The following is a 20,328-nucleotide window of genomic DNA, read 5'->3' as shown; positions in this document are numbered from 1 at the left end:
CCCTTATTTATATAAAATAACTTTTCATGAAAAATCTCCCCCTCTTCATCTATGAATACAGATAAATGTAATAACGGGTGATACATCTTATAAACTTCCATAGGAATGTCTTTTGTAAGAAATCCGGTAGAGGTATTGCGTTCTTGTAAGGTTCGGTCGTTCGGGAGACTTTACGTCATAGACAGACTTGCCGCGCTAGGGCCATGTGTGGGGTGGATGTTGACCTTAACATTCTCGACGAGCACTATAATGAGGTTTTCTGTTGTGCTCATGGTATTTTTTTTTTTATCTCTGCTGTTCCATCTTATTGTGAAAGGATGCTGTCATTACTACTATGAGAGGATATTATCATCACTAGTATAAACTAGTGTGGTCATCACTTTAGGGTGAGATGATGTCATCACTCTTATATGAGAGGATGTGGTCATCAGCTTGTGTATAATTATATACATGGTACTTTAATTATATGTACAGATAATTATATAATGGGAATATTTACCTCTTTTTAAATCTTAGGGAAATTATTAATCTTCCTTAGCTTCTATGCATTTTTGTTGTTTTTATCAGTTCTATTTACATTTGTATTCTCTAAAAATGCTCTGACCTGGTTATCACGTTTGTGACCTGCTTGTATTACCCTTTTAGCATTTCAGGCTAAAATACTCTCAAGTGTCCATATCGGGCTGTTCTTTCTTTCTTTCAGGTTTGTCTTTCCCCTCTTCTCTGTGTAATTATATAAGTACAGTTACAGGATGAGAGCTACGCTTGTGGTGTCCCGTCTTCCCAGCACTCTTTGTCATATAACGCTTTGAAATTACTGACGGTTTTGGCCTCCACCACCTTCTCACCCAACTTGTTCCAACCGTCTACCAAATCCCTGAACTATATGTTTAACAAATCTCTAACCCTGTCCATGGAGGACGGAAAAAAATGTATATGTTCTGTTTAGCATTGTTAATGTGTGGCCACGTCTGTGGTAGAAAATAATAATAATAATAAAAAAACTGTTTGCTAATGTGAATTTTCTTATATTTCTTCAGCAGATTTGTTTAGTTAGTTTAAATCTATGACCTCTTGTTCATTGAAGTTCCAGGTCTCAGGAATTCGTCCCTATCAATTTTATCGATTCGCGTTACTATTTTGTATTTAGTGATTATATCGCCTCTTTTTTCCTTCTCTCGTCCAGTTTTGGCATATTTAATGCCTCTAACCTCTCCTCGTAGCTCTTGTCCTTCAGTTCTGGGAGCCATTTAGTTGCATGGCTTTGCACCTTTTCCAGTTTGTTGATGTGCTTCTTAAGATATGAGCACCATACAACCGTTCCATATTCCAGCTTTGGCCTAACAAAAGTCGTGAACAATTTCTTTAGTATTTCGCCATCCATGTATTTAAAAGCAATTCTGATGTTACAAAGTGTAGCAAAGGCTCCTCGCACGATGTTCTTTATGTAGTTCTCAGGTGATAGTTTTCTATCTGGAACCACTACTAGATCTCTTTCTTTATCAGAATTTTTTTTAAAGATTTCTCACATAATATATAGGTTGTGTGGGGGTCTATGTTCTCCAATTCCACATTCCATAACATGGCATTTATTCACATTAAATTCCATTTGTCAAGTGGTGCTTCATCCACTTATTTTGTCGAGGTGATCATGAAGGATGTGTCAATCATCTAAGTTTCTTATTTTCCCTATTATCTTAGCATCGGTTGCAACCCGTTTTCGCACTTTCGTACAGTCAATATTGACTTATTAAATAAGTGCATATGTGACATACTAATTTATTGTGAATAGTTTAGTTTACCTTGAAAAGCTTCATAGACAACACCGACCTTACCTAACCTTCTTAGTATGTTAAGATAAGCATCTTATTGCTTCTTAATTACAATTATTACTTAACCTATTATAGGTATGAGTTAAGTAATAATTATAATTACGAAGCAATAAGATGCTTATCTTAACATACTAAGAAGGTTAGGTAAGGTCGGTGTTTTCTATGAAGCTTTTCAAGGTAAACTAAAATATTCACAATGTCACATATGCACTTATTTAATAAGTCAATATTGTTTGTACGAAAGTTCGAGAACGGGTTGTAGCATCATCAGCAAACATGTTTATAAAATTATGTGTTTCATCTGGTAGATCGTTTATGTAGACAATGACCATTATCAGTGCAAGAACTGAACCCTGTGGTACTCCACTCGTGGCATTTCTTCAGTCTGATACATTGCCTCTAATTACTGCCCTCATTTTTCTGTCAGAAAAATTGTCATCCATGTTAGAAGCCTTAACGATTTATGTTGGAATTAACAGAACTGCAGGACATAGATTACTGTGAAGGGTTCAATAGTTTAAACCCAATCCCCAAGCGGGATCAAAACGGTTGGGCACGTTTCCTTTCACCTGATAGCTTGTGTTCACCTATCAGTAAAATAAGTACAGTACCCGGGAATTAAGCAACACTGTTGTAGGCTGTTATCCTGCGAAAGATCGGTAGTTGACCTAGTGAGGCCCTAAGTATTGGCTTCCTGTTCCCGACAGCGGAATTATATCACTAGAGCGAATTAGTGAACATCTTTATATTTATACACGATTAATTTTTAAGTAATAACCTGACATGTGTACAGACTAACTCATTATTCCCGACAGCGGGAATTATAATATGTTCTTAGTAACACACTCGGCCCGCGAACTTCTTAGTCACATCTCGTACCCTGAACGCTTTGATCACATCTCGTACCCTAAACGTTTTGATCACATCTCGTACCCTAAACGTTTTGATCACATCTCGTACCCTAAACGTTTTGATCACATCTCGTACCCTAAACGTTTTGATCACATCTCGTACCGGGAACATCTCAATCACATCTCGTACCGAAAACTTCTTAATCACATCTCGTACAGGGCACGTTTTGATCACATCTCGTACCGGAAACTTCTTAGTCACATTTCGTACCGGGAAAATTTTGATCACATATAATACCGGGAATGTTTTGATCACATATACTACCGGGAACGTCTTGATCACATATACTACCGGGAACGTCTTGATCACATATACAACCGGGAACGTTTTGAACACATATCGTACCGGGAATGTTTTGATCACATATAATACCGGGAACGTCTTGATCACATATCTTACACATATGAGTTGTAGAGTGCAATTCTCGAGACCTACATCTTGAGCAGAGGTGCATATTTTATAAAACATTTATTTATTGATGTGTCTGTCGCCACGATGATCTGGGGTATGTGTCTGTCGCCACGATGATCTGGGGTATGTGTCTGTCGCCACGATGATCTGGGGTATGTGTCTGTCGCCACGATGATCTGGGGTATGTGTCTGTCGCCACGATGATCTGGGGTATGTGTCTGTCGCCACGATGATCTGGGGTATGTGTCTGTCGCCACGATGATCTGGGGTATGTGTCTGTCGCCACGATGATCTGGGGTATGTGTCTGTCGCCACGATGATCTGGGGTATGTGTCTGTCGCCACGATGATCTGCGGGTATGTGTCTGGTGTCATGCTGGTCTGGGGTATGTGTCTGGCGTCATGCTGGTCTGGGGTATGTGTCTGGCGTCATGCTGGTCTGGGGTATGTGTCTGTCGTCATGTTGGTCTGGGGTATGTGTCTGGCGTCATGTTGGTCTGGGGTATGTGTCTGGCGTCATGTTGGTCTGGGGTATGTGTCTGGCGTCATGTTGGTCTGGGGTATGTGTCTGTCGTCATGTTGGTCTGGGGTATGTGTCTGGCGTCATGTTGGTCTGGGGTATGTGTCTGTCGTCATGTTGGTCTGGGGTATGTGTCTGGCGTCATGTTGGTCTGGGGTATGTGTCTGGCGTCATGTTGGTCTGGGGTATGTGTCTGGCGTCATGTTGGTCTGGGCTATGTGTCTGGCGTCATGTTGGTCTGGGGTATGTGTCTGGTGTCATGCTGGTCTGGGGTATGTGTCTGGCGTCATGTTGGTCTGGGGTTCGCTTTACAACATGGTTGTAGAGTGTTAACGTTTTTTTATATAAATGAAGTGCAAGTCAAAGATATCACAATGTTAAGTAACAGAACATACATTTTGAGAAGCAAAAAATGGTCGTGGTATTAATAAATCGCATTACAACTACAGTACTCTTTTTATTACTTTCGTCAAACGTTTTCTATACAGTACATTATCATTTTTAGCTAAAATTTTGAAATTAAGATTTTAAGTATTCGGAAAATCATTTGATTACCAGACTCTGAAAGCAACAGCACGTATGCCAGTGCGGAAACTTGCTGAAGAATTTGCACAAACTAAATGAATACTGTATTGTTGCTGAAACTCGTTACTCAAATGGTGAATATTTGCATGTTTACCATCCGCCCTTACCACCGCCTCCGCCACCGCTGCCATACCTTCTACCACCAATGCCGCCACCGCCAAAGCTACCACCGCCAAAGCTACCACCGCCAAAGCTACCACCGCCAAAACTACCATCCTCCAATACTGCCACCATATCCTACCACCGCCGCCACTTGTGCTGGTGTGGCTTCCGACGAGCTGGGCACGGATAATACTGGGTCCCTTGGCGTCCACCTCCGTAGCCGCCACCACCGCCACCGCCGTAGCCACCGCCGCCACCACCTGTTGTACTAGTGTGGCGTCCAACGAGCTGGGCACGGATAATACTGGGTCCTTGACGTATACCTCCGTAGCCGCCGCCACCGCCACCTCCGTAGCCGCCACCACCGCCGCCACCACCTGTTGTACTTGTGTGGCGTCCAACGAGCTGGGCACGGAACAATACTGGGTCCTTGACGTCCACCTCCATAGCCGCCGCCACCGCCACCTCCGTAGCCGCCGCCACCACCACCTGTTGTACTTGTGTGGTGTCCAACGAGCTGGGCACGGACAATACTGGGTCCTTGACGTATACCTCCGTAGCCGCCACCGCCACCGCCGTGGCCTCCGCCACCATGGCCTCCGCCACCATGGCCTCCACCGCCGTGGCCTCCACCTCCACCATAACTGCCAGTGCCGCTGCCATGCCAACCGGGGGCAGGTTCAGCAAGAGCACCACACAGCAACGCCGCCGTCACCACCTGCAATGATTAGAGTGTATGGACTCGTGTTCTCTAGAATACACAAACGCACATTCATAACAAACATTGTATTAATTCTTAAAACATGGGTATGATAACTGACAAAGCCTGCATTACATAGTATGAAAATCATGTAATATCATCATCAGCTAGAATTTAAAGCTAGGATTGAGACTATAGTTTCAGTTGGAAATACTGTATTCATAATTTAGCCTCATACATTTTGCTGAATTTAAAGTAGATATTCATATTTCTATTGCATTTTAGTTTTAGATCAAGCACGACTTTATGCAAGACGTAAATTGCATCTTGACTCAATCAAGAACTATAATTTGCATATAGTTCCTCTTTCTTTAATTTTCAAACAAAATACTCTGTAATTACAAAACGCTAATGAGTGAAGTGACTTTCCACTTGAAATTGACATAATGAATGGCAAATTTCACATCAGTGACTAGTTCCATCTCAATGACATATGTATTTTATGACTGACTCCAAAGTAGCAGCTACATCTCCTGTACTACCAGTACTACCATCTACCTCTGTGAAGAAGGATGTTTGCCTAAATACAGCAAGGTATACGGTGATTTGAAAAACCCCATAACAGCTGGAGATAGTTGGTCTGTCCACTACACCTGCGACCTGACCTAAGAGATGAGACTTGGTGGCCCAAAGAAAGACCCGCCGTCGTTAGAGAGAGCCACATATTCACTATCAAGCATCTTTCGTATGCCAAAGGACATGTACACCGAAAAGTATACCCCAGCTTCTTGTATATCCACTGAAAGTTTACTTTAGCCCTGGCCTATGTTCAAAACAAAAGTATACTTGATGCTTGGTCAGTATCAAGATTATTGTGGGTGCTGGTTGATAAGTATGTAGAGCTGCAGGCTGTGATTTTGTGGTCTATGGTCGAGGCTCCGATGGCCCAAAGTGAATGAAATGGTGACTAGCAATTTATATGACTGGGACGAGGATCACCTAACACCTTCATGCCAAAGTGGCACCCCAGGGAAGGCCTAAAATTCCAGTTGGACAGCAGATTAGTGTCTCTGAGATCCTTCTCTAATGTGGGTGCTGGTGGCTCAGTAGGTTGAGCTGTGGACTGTTCTTTTGTAGTCTGCAGTTCGAGGCTCCGATGGTCCAATATATATATATATATATATATATATATATATATATATATATATATATATATATATATATATATATATATATATATATATATATATATATATCTTATGCATAAAGATGCACAATACTCACGAATGCATTCAGGACCCTCATGATTGCTAGAGCCCAGCTCTCTCCCACACTGGCAGCAGCAGGGATCAACGGGGACTGCCACTGCTCATCCTCCTAAAGGTATTTATACTCATACATTCCTTCCTGCTCATCTTCAAGTTGCCAGCCACCTCAACATCAACATCGATTTGCAAATGAGTCAACAGGGTAGAATCGTGCCCAGGAGAAGGTTGAGAAGGCACTTATAACATGAAGATGCCATTGTTGTAAACCAATCACAGCGCATGACACATCCACGACCTTCCTCGTGCACAAAAAAAAAGACATATACTTCCTTGTTCTGAGACTGCCTCGGCTCCGTTACCTGAAATGATACAACAGTGACCTTGTACTCATCATAGGTGTGAAACATAGTTCCTATCTTTTCACTGCCTGTTTCACCCACCTCACGCACCCTTAGAGTCTGACCCTTCAGCAACAAAGCAGCACATGTGAACAAGTTAAAACACTATTAATGTGTCCCAAAATGAAATCCTGATTACTAATCAGCTTGAACGTCGAATACAAAATGTAAAAATATAGACCCGGGTAAAAGGAAAGAATTGGCATTGTGACGGTGTTGCCATCTCGGGGCCTGAATGTGAACCTTTGTTTCAGCCAGCGTGTCACTAATAAATTCTGTTTATGCATATCTTGTGTTTTATAAGTTATTTAACCAAGTCCAATGATTAGTCACGGCTTTTGTTGGACATTTAACTTGCCGCAGATACACCTTGGTGCTATCTAAAGCCATCTTTGTTTACATGTTTTGGCTAAATTATTCTTTGTTCAAATGTTATCTTTCTACAACTCTATGTTCAAATGTTATCTCTAAAGTATTCTTTGTTCATGTGTTATCTCTAAAGTATTCTTTGTTCATGTGTTATCTCTAAAGTATTCTCTGTTCATGTGTTATCTTTAATGTAGTCTTTGTTCAAAGGTTATTTCTAAAGAATTCTTTTTTCAAATGTTATCTAAAACAACCGCTGTTTAAATGTTAGCTAAATCGGTCTTTGTACAAATGTTATCTCGAAAGAATTCTTTGTTCAAATGTTATCCCGAAAGTATTCCTTGTTCATGTTACCTCTAAAGTATTCTTTGTTCAAACGTTATCTGTAAAGTATTCTTAGTTTAGATATTTTCTATATAGTATTATTGTTCAAATGTTATCTGTAAAGCATTCGTTGTTCGAATGTTATCTCTAAAATATTTTTTCCAAAGTTGTATATAAAGTATTCTTTGTTCATATGTTATTTCTTAATGAGTCTTTGTTCAAATGCTATCTCTAAAGTAATCATTATATAAATGTTATCGCTAAAGTAATCTTTGTTCAAATATTATCTCTAAATTAATGCTTGTTCAAATGTTATTTTGATGAATCTTTGTTCAAATATTATGTAAACTAATCTATTTAAATGTTATCCTTAAAGCAGTCTTTGTTCAAATTGTATCTATAGACATTTTTTTTTCAAATGTTATCTCTAAAGAAGTCTGCTCAAATGTTATCTCTAAAGAAGTCTATTCAAATATTATCTCTAAAGTAATCTTTCTTCACATGTCATATTTAAGCATTTTTTGTTCAAATGCTATCTAATGGAAGCTTTGTTCACATGTTATCTATAAAGGAATCATTGTGTAAATGCTTTCTCTAAGGGAATCTTTGTTCAAATATCGCTAAAAGAATCCTTGTTCAAATAGTATCTCATAATTAATCTTTGTTGAAGGAAAGAATGCTATCTGTTGTAACTGTAAAGCAGATAACATTCTTCACATTTAATCTCCAAATGAATCGTTGTTCAGATGTTATATCTATGGAATCTTTGTTCATATGTTATATCTTAGTTTATTCATTCACACTTCTCATCTATATTATTTTTAATCTTAATTCAAATTCGATTACAGTATTCCTTTATTCCATAATATGCATTATACATCAATTCATTATTAAATTACACCGAGAAAACCTGCAGGAATATAGGCTTTATGGCGTTATCTTGAGGTTATCTTGAGATGATTTCGGGGCTTTAGTGTCCCTGCGGCCCGGTCCTCGACCAGGCCTCCACCCCCAGGAAGCAGCCCGTGACAGCTGACTAACACTCAGGTACCTATTTTACTGCTAGGTAACAGGGGCATAGGTTGAAAGAAACTCTGCCCATTGTTTCTCGCCGGCGCCCGGGATCGACCCCGGGACCACAGGATCACAAGTCCAGTGTGCTGTCCGCTCGGCCGACCGGCTCCCTTTTGGGAGCCGGGCGTTGGTACAAAGTTAGTGTAATTTAATGTTGTTTTTATGCGGGATATGGAGACTAAGACGAGAGATTCAAATTCAAATACGTTTATTGAGACAATAAATACATCTCAAAGGGATAGCGTAGCTTATGCTATTTCAACCCTCTACTTCAAGTCCCTCAAGGGGCGCATAAATCTAGTGAGTATAAATTCACAAATCACAGTACAAGAATCGCATTTAACATTGCAGGTTAATATAGTAAGCACAACATATAAGTGTTACACTCTTGGGACAAAATGCTTGTAGCTCCTAAGTATTCTGTCTATCATACCATTATCACACATGCAATAAATGAGAAATAACAGAGAGCGGTAGAGTATGGTGCACGGTGTGGTGTAATGGGGTACTGTGATGATACAGTGAGGGTACAGGTTGTGATACTGTGGAATACTGGTATCGATACAGTAGGGGGGTACAGATAGAGATTCAGAGGGGCACTGGAAATGATACAGTGGGGTACAGATAATGGTAGTGTGGGGGTGCAGATAGTGATGGTGGGGTGAAGGTAATGGTACAGTGTGGTACAGGTAATGGTGCAGTGGAGTACAGTTAATGATACAGTGCGGTGCAGGTAACGTTACAGTGTGGGTACAGGTAACGATGCAGTAAGGTACAGTGGTTTAGTAAAGTAAGTTTAAATTTTAATATATAATTCTAGTACTGTGATCGATGGGTAAACTTATGAACAAAAATGGTCTTGGTGTAAATACTGGCTTGAGCAGTGTTATAGGCTTATGGAAGACGTTACCAGGTAACATAATAGACGTGGGGCCGCTGGGTTGTTTCAAGCGTAGGTTAGACAAACTATGTGAATGAGTGTGTTTTGGGTATCAAAGTAATTTAAAAGGGACAGTTGGCCCTCTGCAGATTCCTGTATTGTTATAACATGCCTTTTCTGCGGGAACTTCGGTGGTTAGGCCTAGTGTGACATTTGCAGCCGTGTATTTACTCTTTTAGTTACACATATGTATTTTAGTTACACATATGTTACACATATGTATATACTTCACTTATTCACACATGTATTTGCTTCTGTGTATTTTTCCTTGTATTTATACACATGTATTTCATCTCGTGTGTGTGTGTGTGTGTGTGTGTGTGTGTGTGTGTGTGTGTGTGTGTGTGTGTGTGTGTGTGTGTGTGTGTGTGTGTGTGTGTGTGAAGTTAAAATCAGTTACAAAACAACAAAAATGTTTTCTTTCTCAAAACACGGTGGTTGTTATGTGAAACTCTTTAGCAAATTTCTATGAATTTATGGTTATTTAACCATTTAAAAAATAATTATATATTATGTTTTATTTTTTCATAAGCTTTATATTTGAATGAAGTAGTACAGTAAATTGGCACTTGAAATTTTGTGTGAGAGAGATAAAAACTCATTTAATACAAGGGATAATTACAGTAAACTGCGAGTATCCAACTGAACACTTGACAACGGTTTATAGAAGTTGCATTGCCATTAACATATTCTAGTTGGTAATTGGCTTTATTTATTTCATCCTACCATCTATCTTAAACGGTTTGCTTATTTACACTACCTTTAACCTAGATTTATAGTGGCACCGCCAGAACCAAAGCCAGGTGAAGCTGTCAACAGACTTGTAATGGTCAATAATAAGTCCCTAATATTTAACTCCATAGCTCCCACCGCTGCCACCAGTCGTGCTGGTATGCCTGCCAACAAGCTCAGCACGGATGATACTTGGACCCTGGCGCTCTCTTCTGTAGCTGTCATCAACGCTGCCAGCACTGCCACCAGTCGTGCTGGTATGCCTGCCAACAAGCTCAGCACGGATGATAGTTGGACCTTGGCGCTCTCTTCTGTAGCTGTCATTAACGCTGCCAACACTGCCACCAGTCGTGCTGGTATGCCTACCAACAAGCTGAGCACGGATAATACCAGAGGCACCGACGTGGTCTCCGGGTCCTGCACCGTAGCTGGCTCCCCAGGTGCCACTTCCATGAGGACCAGCTGGAGAAGCCCCCACCAGCGCCGCCGTCACTAACTGCAAATGATATATTTAACGTAAGAACAGAGGTTTTTGGCTCGAGTACACACATTTAATAGGTTCATTATTTCTCAGGTATATTATTCGTAAGTGATCTAGCAGATTTTAAGTGTATTCATGTAGGATGGTAGCGATGCAAGCAGGTGGTGGTGGTGGTGGTGGTGGTGTATGTGTTTGGTTTCTCATTGAGGAGGCTAGGCTGCTGAACTTACCGCGAGGTCCCCGTGCGCAAACCATGACCTTTCCTCAGGATGAAACTCATAGCAGTTGACTTTCTTACGGGTACTTATTTTTTGCTAGGAGAACTGAAGCATCAAGTGTAAGGAAAAAGTGGCCAAACGTCTCGCCTGGCTTGGGAATCTGACTCAGGATTCAGATTCTGATTCAAACGGACTGCAACGGTTTGTGCAGTCCGTTCTGACTGCACAAACCAGCAGCAACAGACTTTTAGAGTCAAACAATACTTTATACTGCATTGTTTTATACTGTATAAAATACTGTTTATCGAGGGATCACAGAGGCACAAATATGTCATGAGTGGACTTGAAGAGAAGAAAAGTACTTGTTTTTAAAACCATTATTGTACGCCAATGTTAATTGATCAATACTAAAGCAATCTTATAAATAAATATGTATTAAGAATGTCTTCTCACAGACATAATAACATAGGATAAAAACCCACACTTTTGTATTTGTGAGTTTCATGTAAAGATTTACACCAAGTCTTTCGCACTCTCCTGAGTATTTTGTCAAGGTCTGAGTGTGTGTTTAGGACGAGACTTACATCTCAACGACTAATGCGGCTGTTACCTCGGATCCAATCCTCTTATCCTTCTTGACCTGACCATGTCACCTCTGTTCCCGACTGCCGATGTACCTGCGGTGATGTCTTCTGTGGAATGTATAGGTTGGAATGTCTTCAATATCTTCATTCCACAAAAGACTTCACCGCAGGTGCATCGGCAGTCGGGAACAGAGGTGACATGGTCACGAGGTCAAGAAGGATAAGGGGATTTTATCCGAGGTAACAGCCCGACGCACCAGTTACAGCCCCGCTCCTGTGCCGGGTAAGTCCACTACGGGCTCACCATAGCCCGTGCTACTTTGGAACTTTTTGTTCCCAGTAGCTGAGTCTTACACAACAAACAAAAACAGGTAACAGCCGCATTAGTCGTTGAGATGCAAGTCTCGTCCTAACCACACACTCAGACATTGACAGAGCACTTAGGAGAGTGGGAAAGACCTGGTGTAAATCTTTACATAAAATTCACAAATACAAAAGTGTGGGTAAATAAATCATATGAACTCTCATAAATAAAACTAGTCATTAATAATTAAAAATACTTGTATTGTCCCCTTTTATTCTTCGCATTTCAAAACCTTGTTAATTCAAATGTTGTTAAACAGGTTTGAATTTGATTCGTTCGAGGAGCATCTTCCCAACACGATGCTGGTCTCCTGTCAGGGACCAGTTGTACACATAATCGCTTCTCGATAAAAACTGGAAAAGTCTCCTAGTAAAACCTAATTTTCTCTTAACCAATTTTGATGCCTACTCTGTTTTTTTTCCTTCCGTTGGTTTTACAATTTTCTTCCAGTTGGTTGTATCGTTTTTGTTTCCACTATGCATGATTTTCCTGCAATTTATTTTGCGCTTATTAGCATGGATGACTTCGATGTTTAAGTCATCTTGCATTTGATGTCGCTTAACATGTGTCACAAGACTGATATTTTCTCATGAGTGAGCCCTTAGACTGATACTTTCTATTGAATGAGTCTCAAGATTGACACTTCTTTATGATAGCATCAATTGTGACTTCAGTGGGTTGAAGGTAAACAAAATTAACTGGAGTGCAGTTATACAATACTCACGAGTGCATTCAGGATCCTCATGACTGCCAGAGCTCAATTCACTCCAACACCAGTAGAAGCAGTGGTCAATGAAGACTGGCACTGCTCATCCTCCTCCAGGCATTTATAGCGACACATTTCTTCCCTTGTTCGCCACCTGGTTGCCAGCTACCTCAACACCAATCAAGCTTGATGAATCACAAACCATCAGAGCAGAATCGTGTCCTAAGGAAAGCCTGAAGCACCTTTGTCGACGTGAGTACCGAAAATTTATTGACCAATGATGCTCCAGCATCCCCGATGACCTTCCTGGTACAAGATAAAAAAATCATAAACAGAGTCTTGTCTTGTTTAGCTTGGCGCCACAACCTGATGGTCGCAGGTGATGGATCTTCTTTGGCGCAAGAGGTTATCTATCCGTCCTCTTGTGGGCTTCCGCCTTAAAGATGACGTTCAATATGTGCATGGAGTCTTGCCTCCACTTCTTCGCCATCCTAACTACGAAATTCATTATAATGCATCTTCCTCGTATTTGGGTATATATTTGATGTGACCTCTCGTTCTGGTTCCTTCCACTAGTCACCTAGCTCGTCCTGGGAAGGGATTTTGAAAATGCCTCGAGCGTCTGACATACTTTATTTTATTTCATCGACTTACGCTTTCTGGGCATCCATGCGGCGAAGCCGCAAATATAAAGACATTACTTCAATTTATAATTAAGCTGGGAAAAAACCTCGGGAATAATCGGGGAAACCTTTGACAAAATGCCGGCTTCCTATCCCCGCGAAACCACTAGAGAAAATGGCACTCAGGTAAACTCAGGTAAATTTGAAGTCAGTAAACACAAAGAACCCATTACGGATTGTGAGAATGGGGAGTTTCAGCGTATATTAACTGAGAAGAGTATTTCCTCAAGGTACGCAGTCACCACTAATAATTAACTTTATTCCTTAACAATTCCTCTTCTAGATTAATGCTTACTTGTAGGCTTACGATTTGATTAACCTAAGAGTTAATATACCTTAAAGCTTTAACACCTAACATAGGAGTATACGGGATTGTGTACCAGTATATCTGGCTGTATCGCTTTCGCCAGGTGTTTATATATTGCTGTAACGCTTTCGCCAGGTGTATATTTTGCTGTATCACTTTCACCAGGTGTATATATTGCTGTATTACTCATATTCAGATACAAATCTTGCTGCATCACTCATCTCAGGTGTATATCTTGCTGTATCACTCATTCAGGTGTATATCTGGCCGTGTCACACACATTCAGGTATATACCTGGCTGTGTCACTCATATTAAGGTGTATATCTGGATCTGATCACTTAAATTCAGGTGTATATCTACCTGTATCACTCATCCAGGTGTACATCAGGCTGTGTCACTCATATCCAGGTGTACATCAGGCTGTCACTCATATCCAGGAGTATATTTCGCTGTATCACTGATATCTAGGAGTATAGCCCCGCGAATAAATTGCCAAAGTTACAATATTTATTATTTCAACAATGGAGCACTACATTGTGACAAGAGTAATCTTAAACTAACTTAATGAATAATTAGTACACATTGATATACACAAAACTAAAGTACTTGTTTCTTTACATAGTAATTAAAATATGCATACAGAAAGAAATAATGGCATGCACACCCAGCAACGGACGATCCCACGACAATTTGCCAGATACAGTTCACTCAATTATTATTTCACTCTGTTACCCACTTATGATCACATATAAATCATTAGTTCCCGTGGGAAAACTGATCACACAAAGAAATAAACAATCATTCCCACGATACGCTGGGCCTAACGCCAACACTGTAACATGAATGTGCATTTGCATAGAACATATAAGTATAACAATATACATGCTTGTAATTTACATACAATTATAAATGTACATATTAATATATTCACTTACGTATCTTATAAGGGTACGTAACATATAGCATCAATTATATTTAGGCATATATCTGGCTGCATCACTTATCTCCAGGTGTATATTTGGCTGTATCACTTATCTGTTGTATATCTGACTGAATAACTCCTTATGAAGGTAACACACCAAATGGGGAGCTTCCAGGCAATGTATGTTCGTTCACTTTACCTGCACGAAATATTATTATTTTTTTAATATAGTGATAAAAATGTTCCAAGATGATGAAGAGCTTATTAAAATGTCGATGGCGTTGTTGGCAAGGACTTCAGGTTGTCTTGCTAGTGACGAACATATAAAAAAATAATAATTCTCCAGGTAGAATTGTTATCACGGGTGATGTTCTCTGTTACAAGTGTTTGTAGACATTCTGTTCAGCTGTTTACAAGTGTTTATAGAAATGGTGTTTCGCTTGTTTACAGACGTGTATAAAAATTAGGTTCACTTGTTTCTAGGTGTTATAGAAATTATTTTATTTTGTTAACTGTCGTGTACGTTGGAGCTAAGTCTTTTGTTAACAAGCTGTAAATTTCTAACTCACTCATGGTTTGTTTAATGTTTTAAGAGTTCACGATGAACACCGTTAATGCTAAAATGGAAAGAAATTACAATGTTTATCATATTAATCTTGGCAATCTAATTTTATTAAAAAGTATACAGCAATTATACAAGACATACATGATATTTTCAGCAACCTAATTAAATTAAAAACGTTAAAATTGAATTGCATTAATATAGATAATACAACACAAGCTTGTGAATTTAAGGTCGTGAAGAAATTGTTCAAATACGGAAGTCTAACAGTGAACGAAATCGCTAACAGTTCGTGTACGGAATTTAAAGCCTAGTCGACTCGAGCAAACACGGGACAAAAACTGCCACATAGCCTAGCGAGAACAAAGATATGTACAGTCGTGGACACTCTTTGTTGGTAAGTGATTGCTCGGGCATTCTTCGTAGGAAGTAAAAAAATAACAAGTGGCAAACGCGTCAAGGATACGCATTTCAGATTGAAAAATGTTGGAATTAGATTAACGATATCAGTAAGGTCAACAAGCGCCATTGTTTCGCATTAACCTGTCCTCCCGAATGCGCCCTCATCGCATTTTGACGTTGAAATCTCCAACAAATAAAATATGATGAACTATATAGCTAATATGAAATACTTCTATATAAACTTAAATAAACAAAGAAGAGAAATATAATATGGGGACCAGTTGGTATTACCATTTTGTGAATGCATTAGTACAAGTGAGAGTCTTGGGAGGGACAACTAAAACATATTTTTCATATTTACCAACTCTGAACACCAGCTAGTCTTACCCGGATAATATAACCTAACTGTAAATTCTTAATCATATTAATTTAATTTTTAATTGTTAAAACTCAATTGTTTTTAAGACCATTAAAGATTGTTGAATATGCTAACACATATGAACAAAACGTGAAAAACTGCCTTTTTGATATGAAAGAAAACTATAACATAGACAAACTGGTAACGTTATAGACGTTACAAACTGACACAGGCCTGAAGGCTGTTTGACAAATGTACACAGATAATATTTGTTGTGGTTTTTCATAAGATATATATATTTGTATAATTTATAGCCCAGTTAAATTTATGAGTTAACTTATTCCAATGTAAAGTTTAAAGCCGGCCATAAAACAGTGGTGGTAACCGAGCGTCTCGTGTTCACAGCCGGTGAGCAAATGACATAGTCGCTCTTAAACGCCCATCGCTGCGATCAACGCCGTGATGCTCGCCATCAATTTTATATTGATTTTTAACGTAGCAGGAAGCAAATTATTCTTACGCGGGTCATATTATATATTTTTATTTTATTTACGTCCTAACCTTATACGGTGAAGACTTATAATGCCACCTACCCTGAGTCATATCACTTAATGCGTCGCATTTTTTGAGGCATAGATCAATCCCTTAAAAATAGGACATATTGGTAACAATTAAAGCACCGTAATACATCGGCCTTGAAAAGTTAGGTAGTTTGCCTAACTACCCTAGAGTCATTTAACCCTTCTCATCTGATAACATTATCCTTCCAGAGTCACTACACCAATTACATAGCTATTTCTTCAGAAAATTGGATGATTTATGCGATAATTTGTTGGAAACCTAAGGCTGAGGCTGGGCTCAAAGACGCATTCATCAATGTTAGCCTACTGTGAACTGAAAATCGGTATTTTATCAAATATGAATTAATATTAGTATACATTAGAATTTTTTTGTATACATTAAGTTAGGTGTTTAGGTTCTGTTGGCGATTATTTATACTTAATCCGAAAGGACTATGTTCTTTCTCTCCAGCAGCAGACACCCAAAACGGATTCATCAATTTTAGCATGCTGTTCAAAATGTGATTTTTTTAAATATAAATTAATATTATTATATATTACCATATTGTGCATAATTAGGTGTAGGTTTTGTTAGGTGTTTATGTTCTGTTGGCAATTATTTGTATTTCAACCCGTCCTCAAGTCAAGCTCGTCAAAGCGACAGCTGACTCTCAAGACTGCATTCGTCCATTTTATTTTAACATACTGATGATACTGTGCATTAAAAAAAAATTTATCGTGAATAAATTAGTAGTATTATATATTAAAGTTTCATATATAATTAGGCATGCGGTAGGGCAGATGTGAGTTTGCCAGTGAAGACTACTTATCACATGCCTTAGTATGACTAACCATCCTGTGTGATGGGGATTTTTAGCATCACGTAGCTAGTTTTTTGACACGCTGTACTCCCCTTCATATAGTCTAGGGTAGCTGCACAAATGCAGATATACCTAAATGTCTTTATAAAAAAAAAGGTAGGTGTGTCATAGTTACAGCTCTGCTTCTTTGCCAGGTGAATTCACTGCGGGCTCACCATAGCCCTTGTTACTTCAACCCGACCTCAGACCAAGTCCATTCCATCCAGCGGTCGAACCCAGAGACGCATTCATGAATTTTAACTTGCTGTTCAATAAAAATAGTAATTTTCTCAAATATAAATTAATATTATTTTATATTACCATATTGTACATATTTAGGCACTGGTTAGGTTAGGTGATTAAGTTCTGTTGGCGATTATTTGTATTTGTAGTACGCGGGTGAAGCATTTATAGCGTTGTGCTTTGAACAAAATTCGTCAGTGAAGCACTTGTTCCGGAAGTGTTCGAACGAAATCAGTTGTGAGTCGTGTGTAAACCGTTTTTCATTCATAAAAAGGGGGTTTGGCGGGTGCATGGAATCAATTTTGGGTCTTTGTTTGGAGGACGGGCTGGCATTTACAGCGCTGTAGTTCGAACAAAATTCGTCAATGAAGCACTTGTTCCGGAAGTGTTCGAACGTCATCAGTTGTGAGTTGTGTGAAAACCGACTCACAACTGATGACCTCCGAACACTTCCGAAACAAGTGCTTCGCTGACCACTTTCGTTCGAACTACAACGCTGCAGCCCGTCCTCATTCCTCATAAACAAAGGCCAAAAGTGATTCCATGCACTCACCAAACCCCAGCTGTTAATGAATGAAAAACGGGTTACACACGACTCACAACTGATGACGTCCGAACACTTCCGGAACAAGTGCTTCACTGACAACTTTTATTCAACCACAACGGTGTAAATGCTTCACCCACATACTACAACTACAAATAATCGCCAACGGAACCTAAACACCTAATATATATAACAATATATGTTAATATATAACAATATTAATTTATATTTCATAAAATTCCTGTTTGTATGAACAGCATGTTCAAATTCATGAATGAGTCTTTGGGGTCGACCGCTGGATTATCACAAATGAAAGGCTGCACCATGGGACTCGAGTCGAGGACCTTGGTATGGAAGGTTAGTGGTCCAACCTTTGCAACGAGGTATCTCCCAACAAGGCCATGATAATATTTGTTTAGCTCGCGGAAAAAAGACATTATCGCGACTTGACCAAGACAAGTGTAACGATTTACGTTATTTCTTGTGGATTGCATGTTTGGCGTGTGTATGTAAAGGAACGTGACTGTCCATAATGGTCGTAAGTGTCCCGTTTTGCTCTCCCAAGTGGTAATCATGCAGCATAATGTTGTGAAGTGTTAGAGTATTGTACGTCACGGCCGCCGCATTGAGTGCGTGTTCAAGGTATGTATACAGTAGTCTGTATAGGGCGGCTCTGGCAAGTATTGGTTCATCACACCCTCATACGGATAAAAATGGTTTATTATTGTGAAAGATATATTGGCTTGAGGGAACAACATTTGTAGGTATTTAAATCACAATCGACTTGAGAATGGTCCAGGACGGACCGAAACGTCGTCGTCACTTCATTTTCTAGTGTGTAGATTGGTCAACTTAAATCACTATGTATCGTCAGTAAAATATATAATTGAACGCGGACAGTAGCTACTATGACGTTTTCTTCTTTGTTGTTATGTGAAATACAATGTGCTTTGATCACTTGGCAGAAAAAAAAATATCTGGGAGTTAGCTAACTGAAATCCGTTACATCCTCAAGAATGCCCAGACGCTAGGAGAACCGCGATAAGTCTTGCAGGCTTTCTGCCTCCAACAATAGTAAACAATTATAATAATTATCGCCACTGTCACCGAAATTATGCTTGTGAGTCTACCTGGGAACAAATTTAAAAAACGAGGTAGACTGACTCCCCGAACCACTTATGTACTTAAACTTGTGCTATGTTTACACATTGATTTCAATTCAGTCTTGTAGAAGAGGGAAGAAAGGTTTATGTAGTTGTAGATATAAACTACATGTAACTAGATATGTAGTTTATATATAAAGTTGTAGATATAACCTGAGTCATTTCAATAACTTCCTACTCGGAGACAGCGTTTAAAACACTATAATAAATTACGTTCATTTTGGGATTAAAATTTATATTGTAATTAAATTACCATATTTGTATGCCATTCGCCGGCCGGCGCACATTTCCTTCACTTTTGGTCCCTATGCAACCAGCGGTAATTGGGAACGTGGATGTAAGGGCTTAGAGAACTATAATCATAGTAAAACAAATGTTATAGGACTTCAAATAAGCTTTAATTTTTAAAGCTCTTAGGCTACCAACGAAAGTCTGTAGATACGCTCGTGTATGTGCGTGTATATGTTGGGGAGGGAGGAGAGTGGGTTGACGGGAGAAACTGGGGGAGAGGATGGAGGAAGAGGGGAGAAATATATGGAGAAAGGGGAAAAAAAGAGGTGTGGGGAAAGAGACTGTGCGGGGATATAATGTAGTATAGAATGTAAGACCATTTCTAAAAAGTAATTTTTAAAATCTTATTTCAAAACTTCTCAAAGCTAATCTTGGTGTAGTCACTTTCATTGTTTACTTCTTATAGTAATAACACCGTGAAGCGTAGCTACGAGCCACACTGAGTGAGCCTGTAAATATGTCACTCACTCACACATACGCAAAAACATACTGACACTGAAAACAGGTTCAGGTGTGTGTGTGTTAATATCCTGTCTTGAACAATGCTGACCACACCCCTCCTCTGCTCCTTTAATTGACCATTGTATATTGTGCAGTTACCAATGTGGTATTGTTCGTACCCCTTCAGGAATGTTATGGTCCAGCATCCTGACGTTATTAGGTCACTCAAGGATGTGAGGATAAAAACCTGGTTCACTACACAAGTCTCAGCGGTAATGCTGAAAGGTTTAACTCAATATTAAAGATAAGATGTAATTAAGAATGTATACGCTCCTGTTGCATTCTTTAATATAGTGATAAGGTAACTACGAGGCTCTGAAGATTTATTAATAGTTTACAGATCATGAGTTTCCCTTATATAATGCTAAATAGCCTGCAAACCCCCCCCCCCCCCCCAAAAAAAAAAATAATAATT

At 39.4% G+C, this 20,328-nt stretch overlaps 1 protein-coding gene and 1 pseudogene across 1 annotated transcript; both read right to left on the bottom strand.

Moving 5' to 3' along the window:
• Positions 1-4,118: 4,118 nt before the first annotated feature.
• Positions 4,119-6,448, bottom strand: LOC123758825 (ATP-dependent RNA helicase A-like; annotated as a pseudogene).
• A 3,279-nt stretch (positions 6,449-9,727) lies between these two features.
• On the bottom strand, positions 9,728-12,611 carry LOC138349613 (uncharacterized). The gene is made up of 2 exons (XM_069334610.1): positions 12,535-12,611; positions 9,728-10,659 (listed from the first exon to the last, which is right to left on the bottom strand). The coding sequence occupies exons 1-2, from the start codon at positions 12,553-12,555 to the stop codon at positions 10,276-10,278; spliced, it is 405 nt and encodes a 134-aa protein (XP_069190711.1). The 5' UTR covers positions 12,556-12,611; the 3' UTR covers positions 9,728-10,275.
• Between the last annotated feature and the right edge of the window lie 7,717 nt (positions 12,612-20,328).

This window comes from Procambarus clarkii, chromosome 31 (assembly GCF_040958095.1).
Source record: "Procambarus clarkii isolate CNS0578487 chromosome 31, FALCON_Pclarkii_2.0, whole genome shotgun sequence".
Lineage (NCBI taxonomy): Eukaryota > Metazoa > Arthropoda > Malacostraca > Decapoda > Cambaridae > Procambarus > Procambarus clarkii.
Note: the sequence above shows the minus strand (reverse complement) of the source record. Positions and strands in the feature narration are given on the sequence as shown.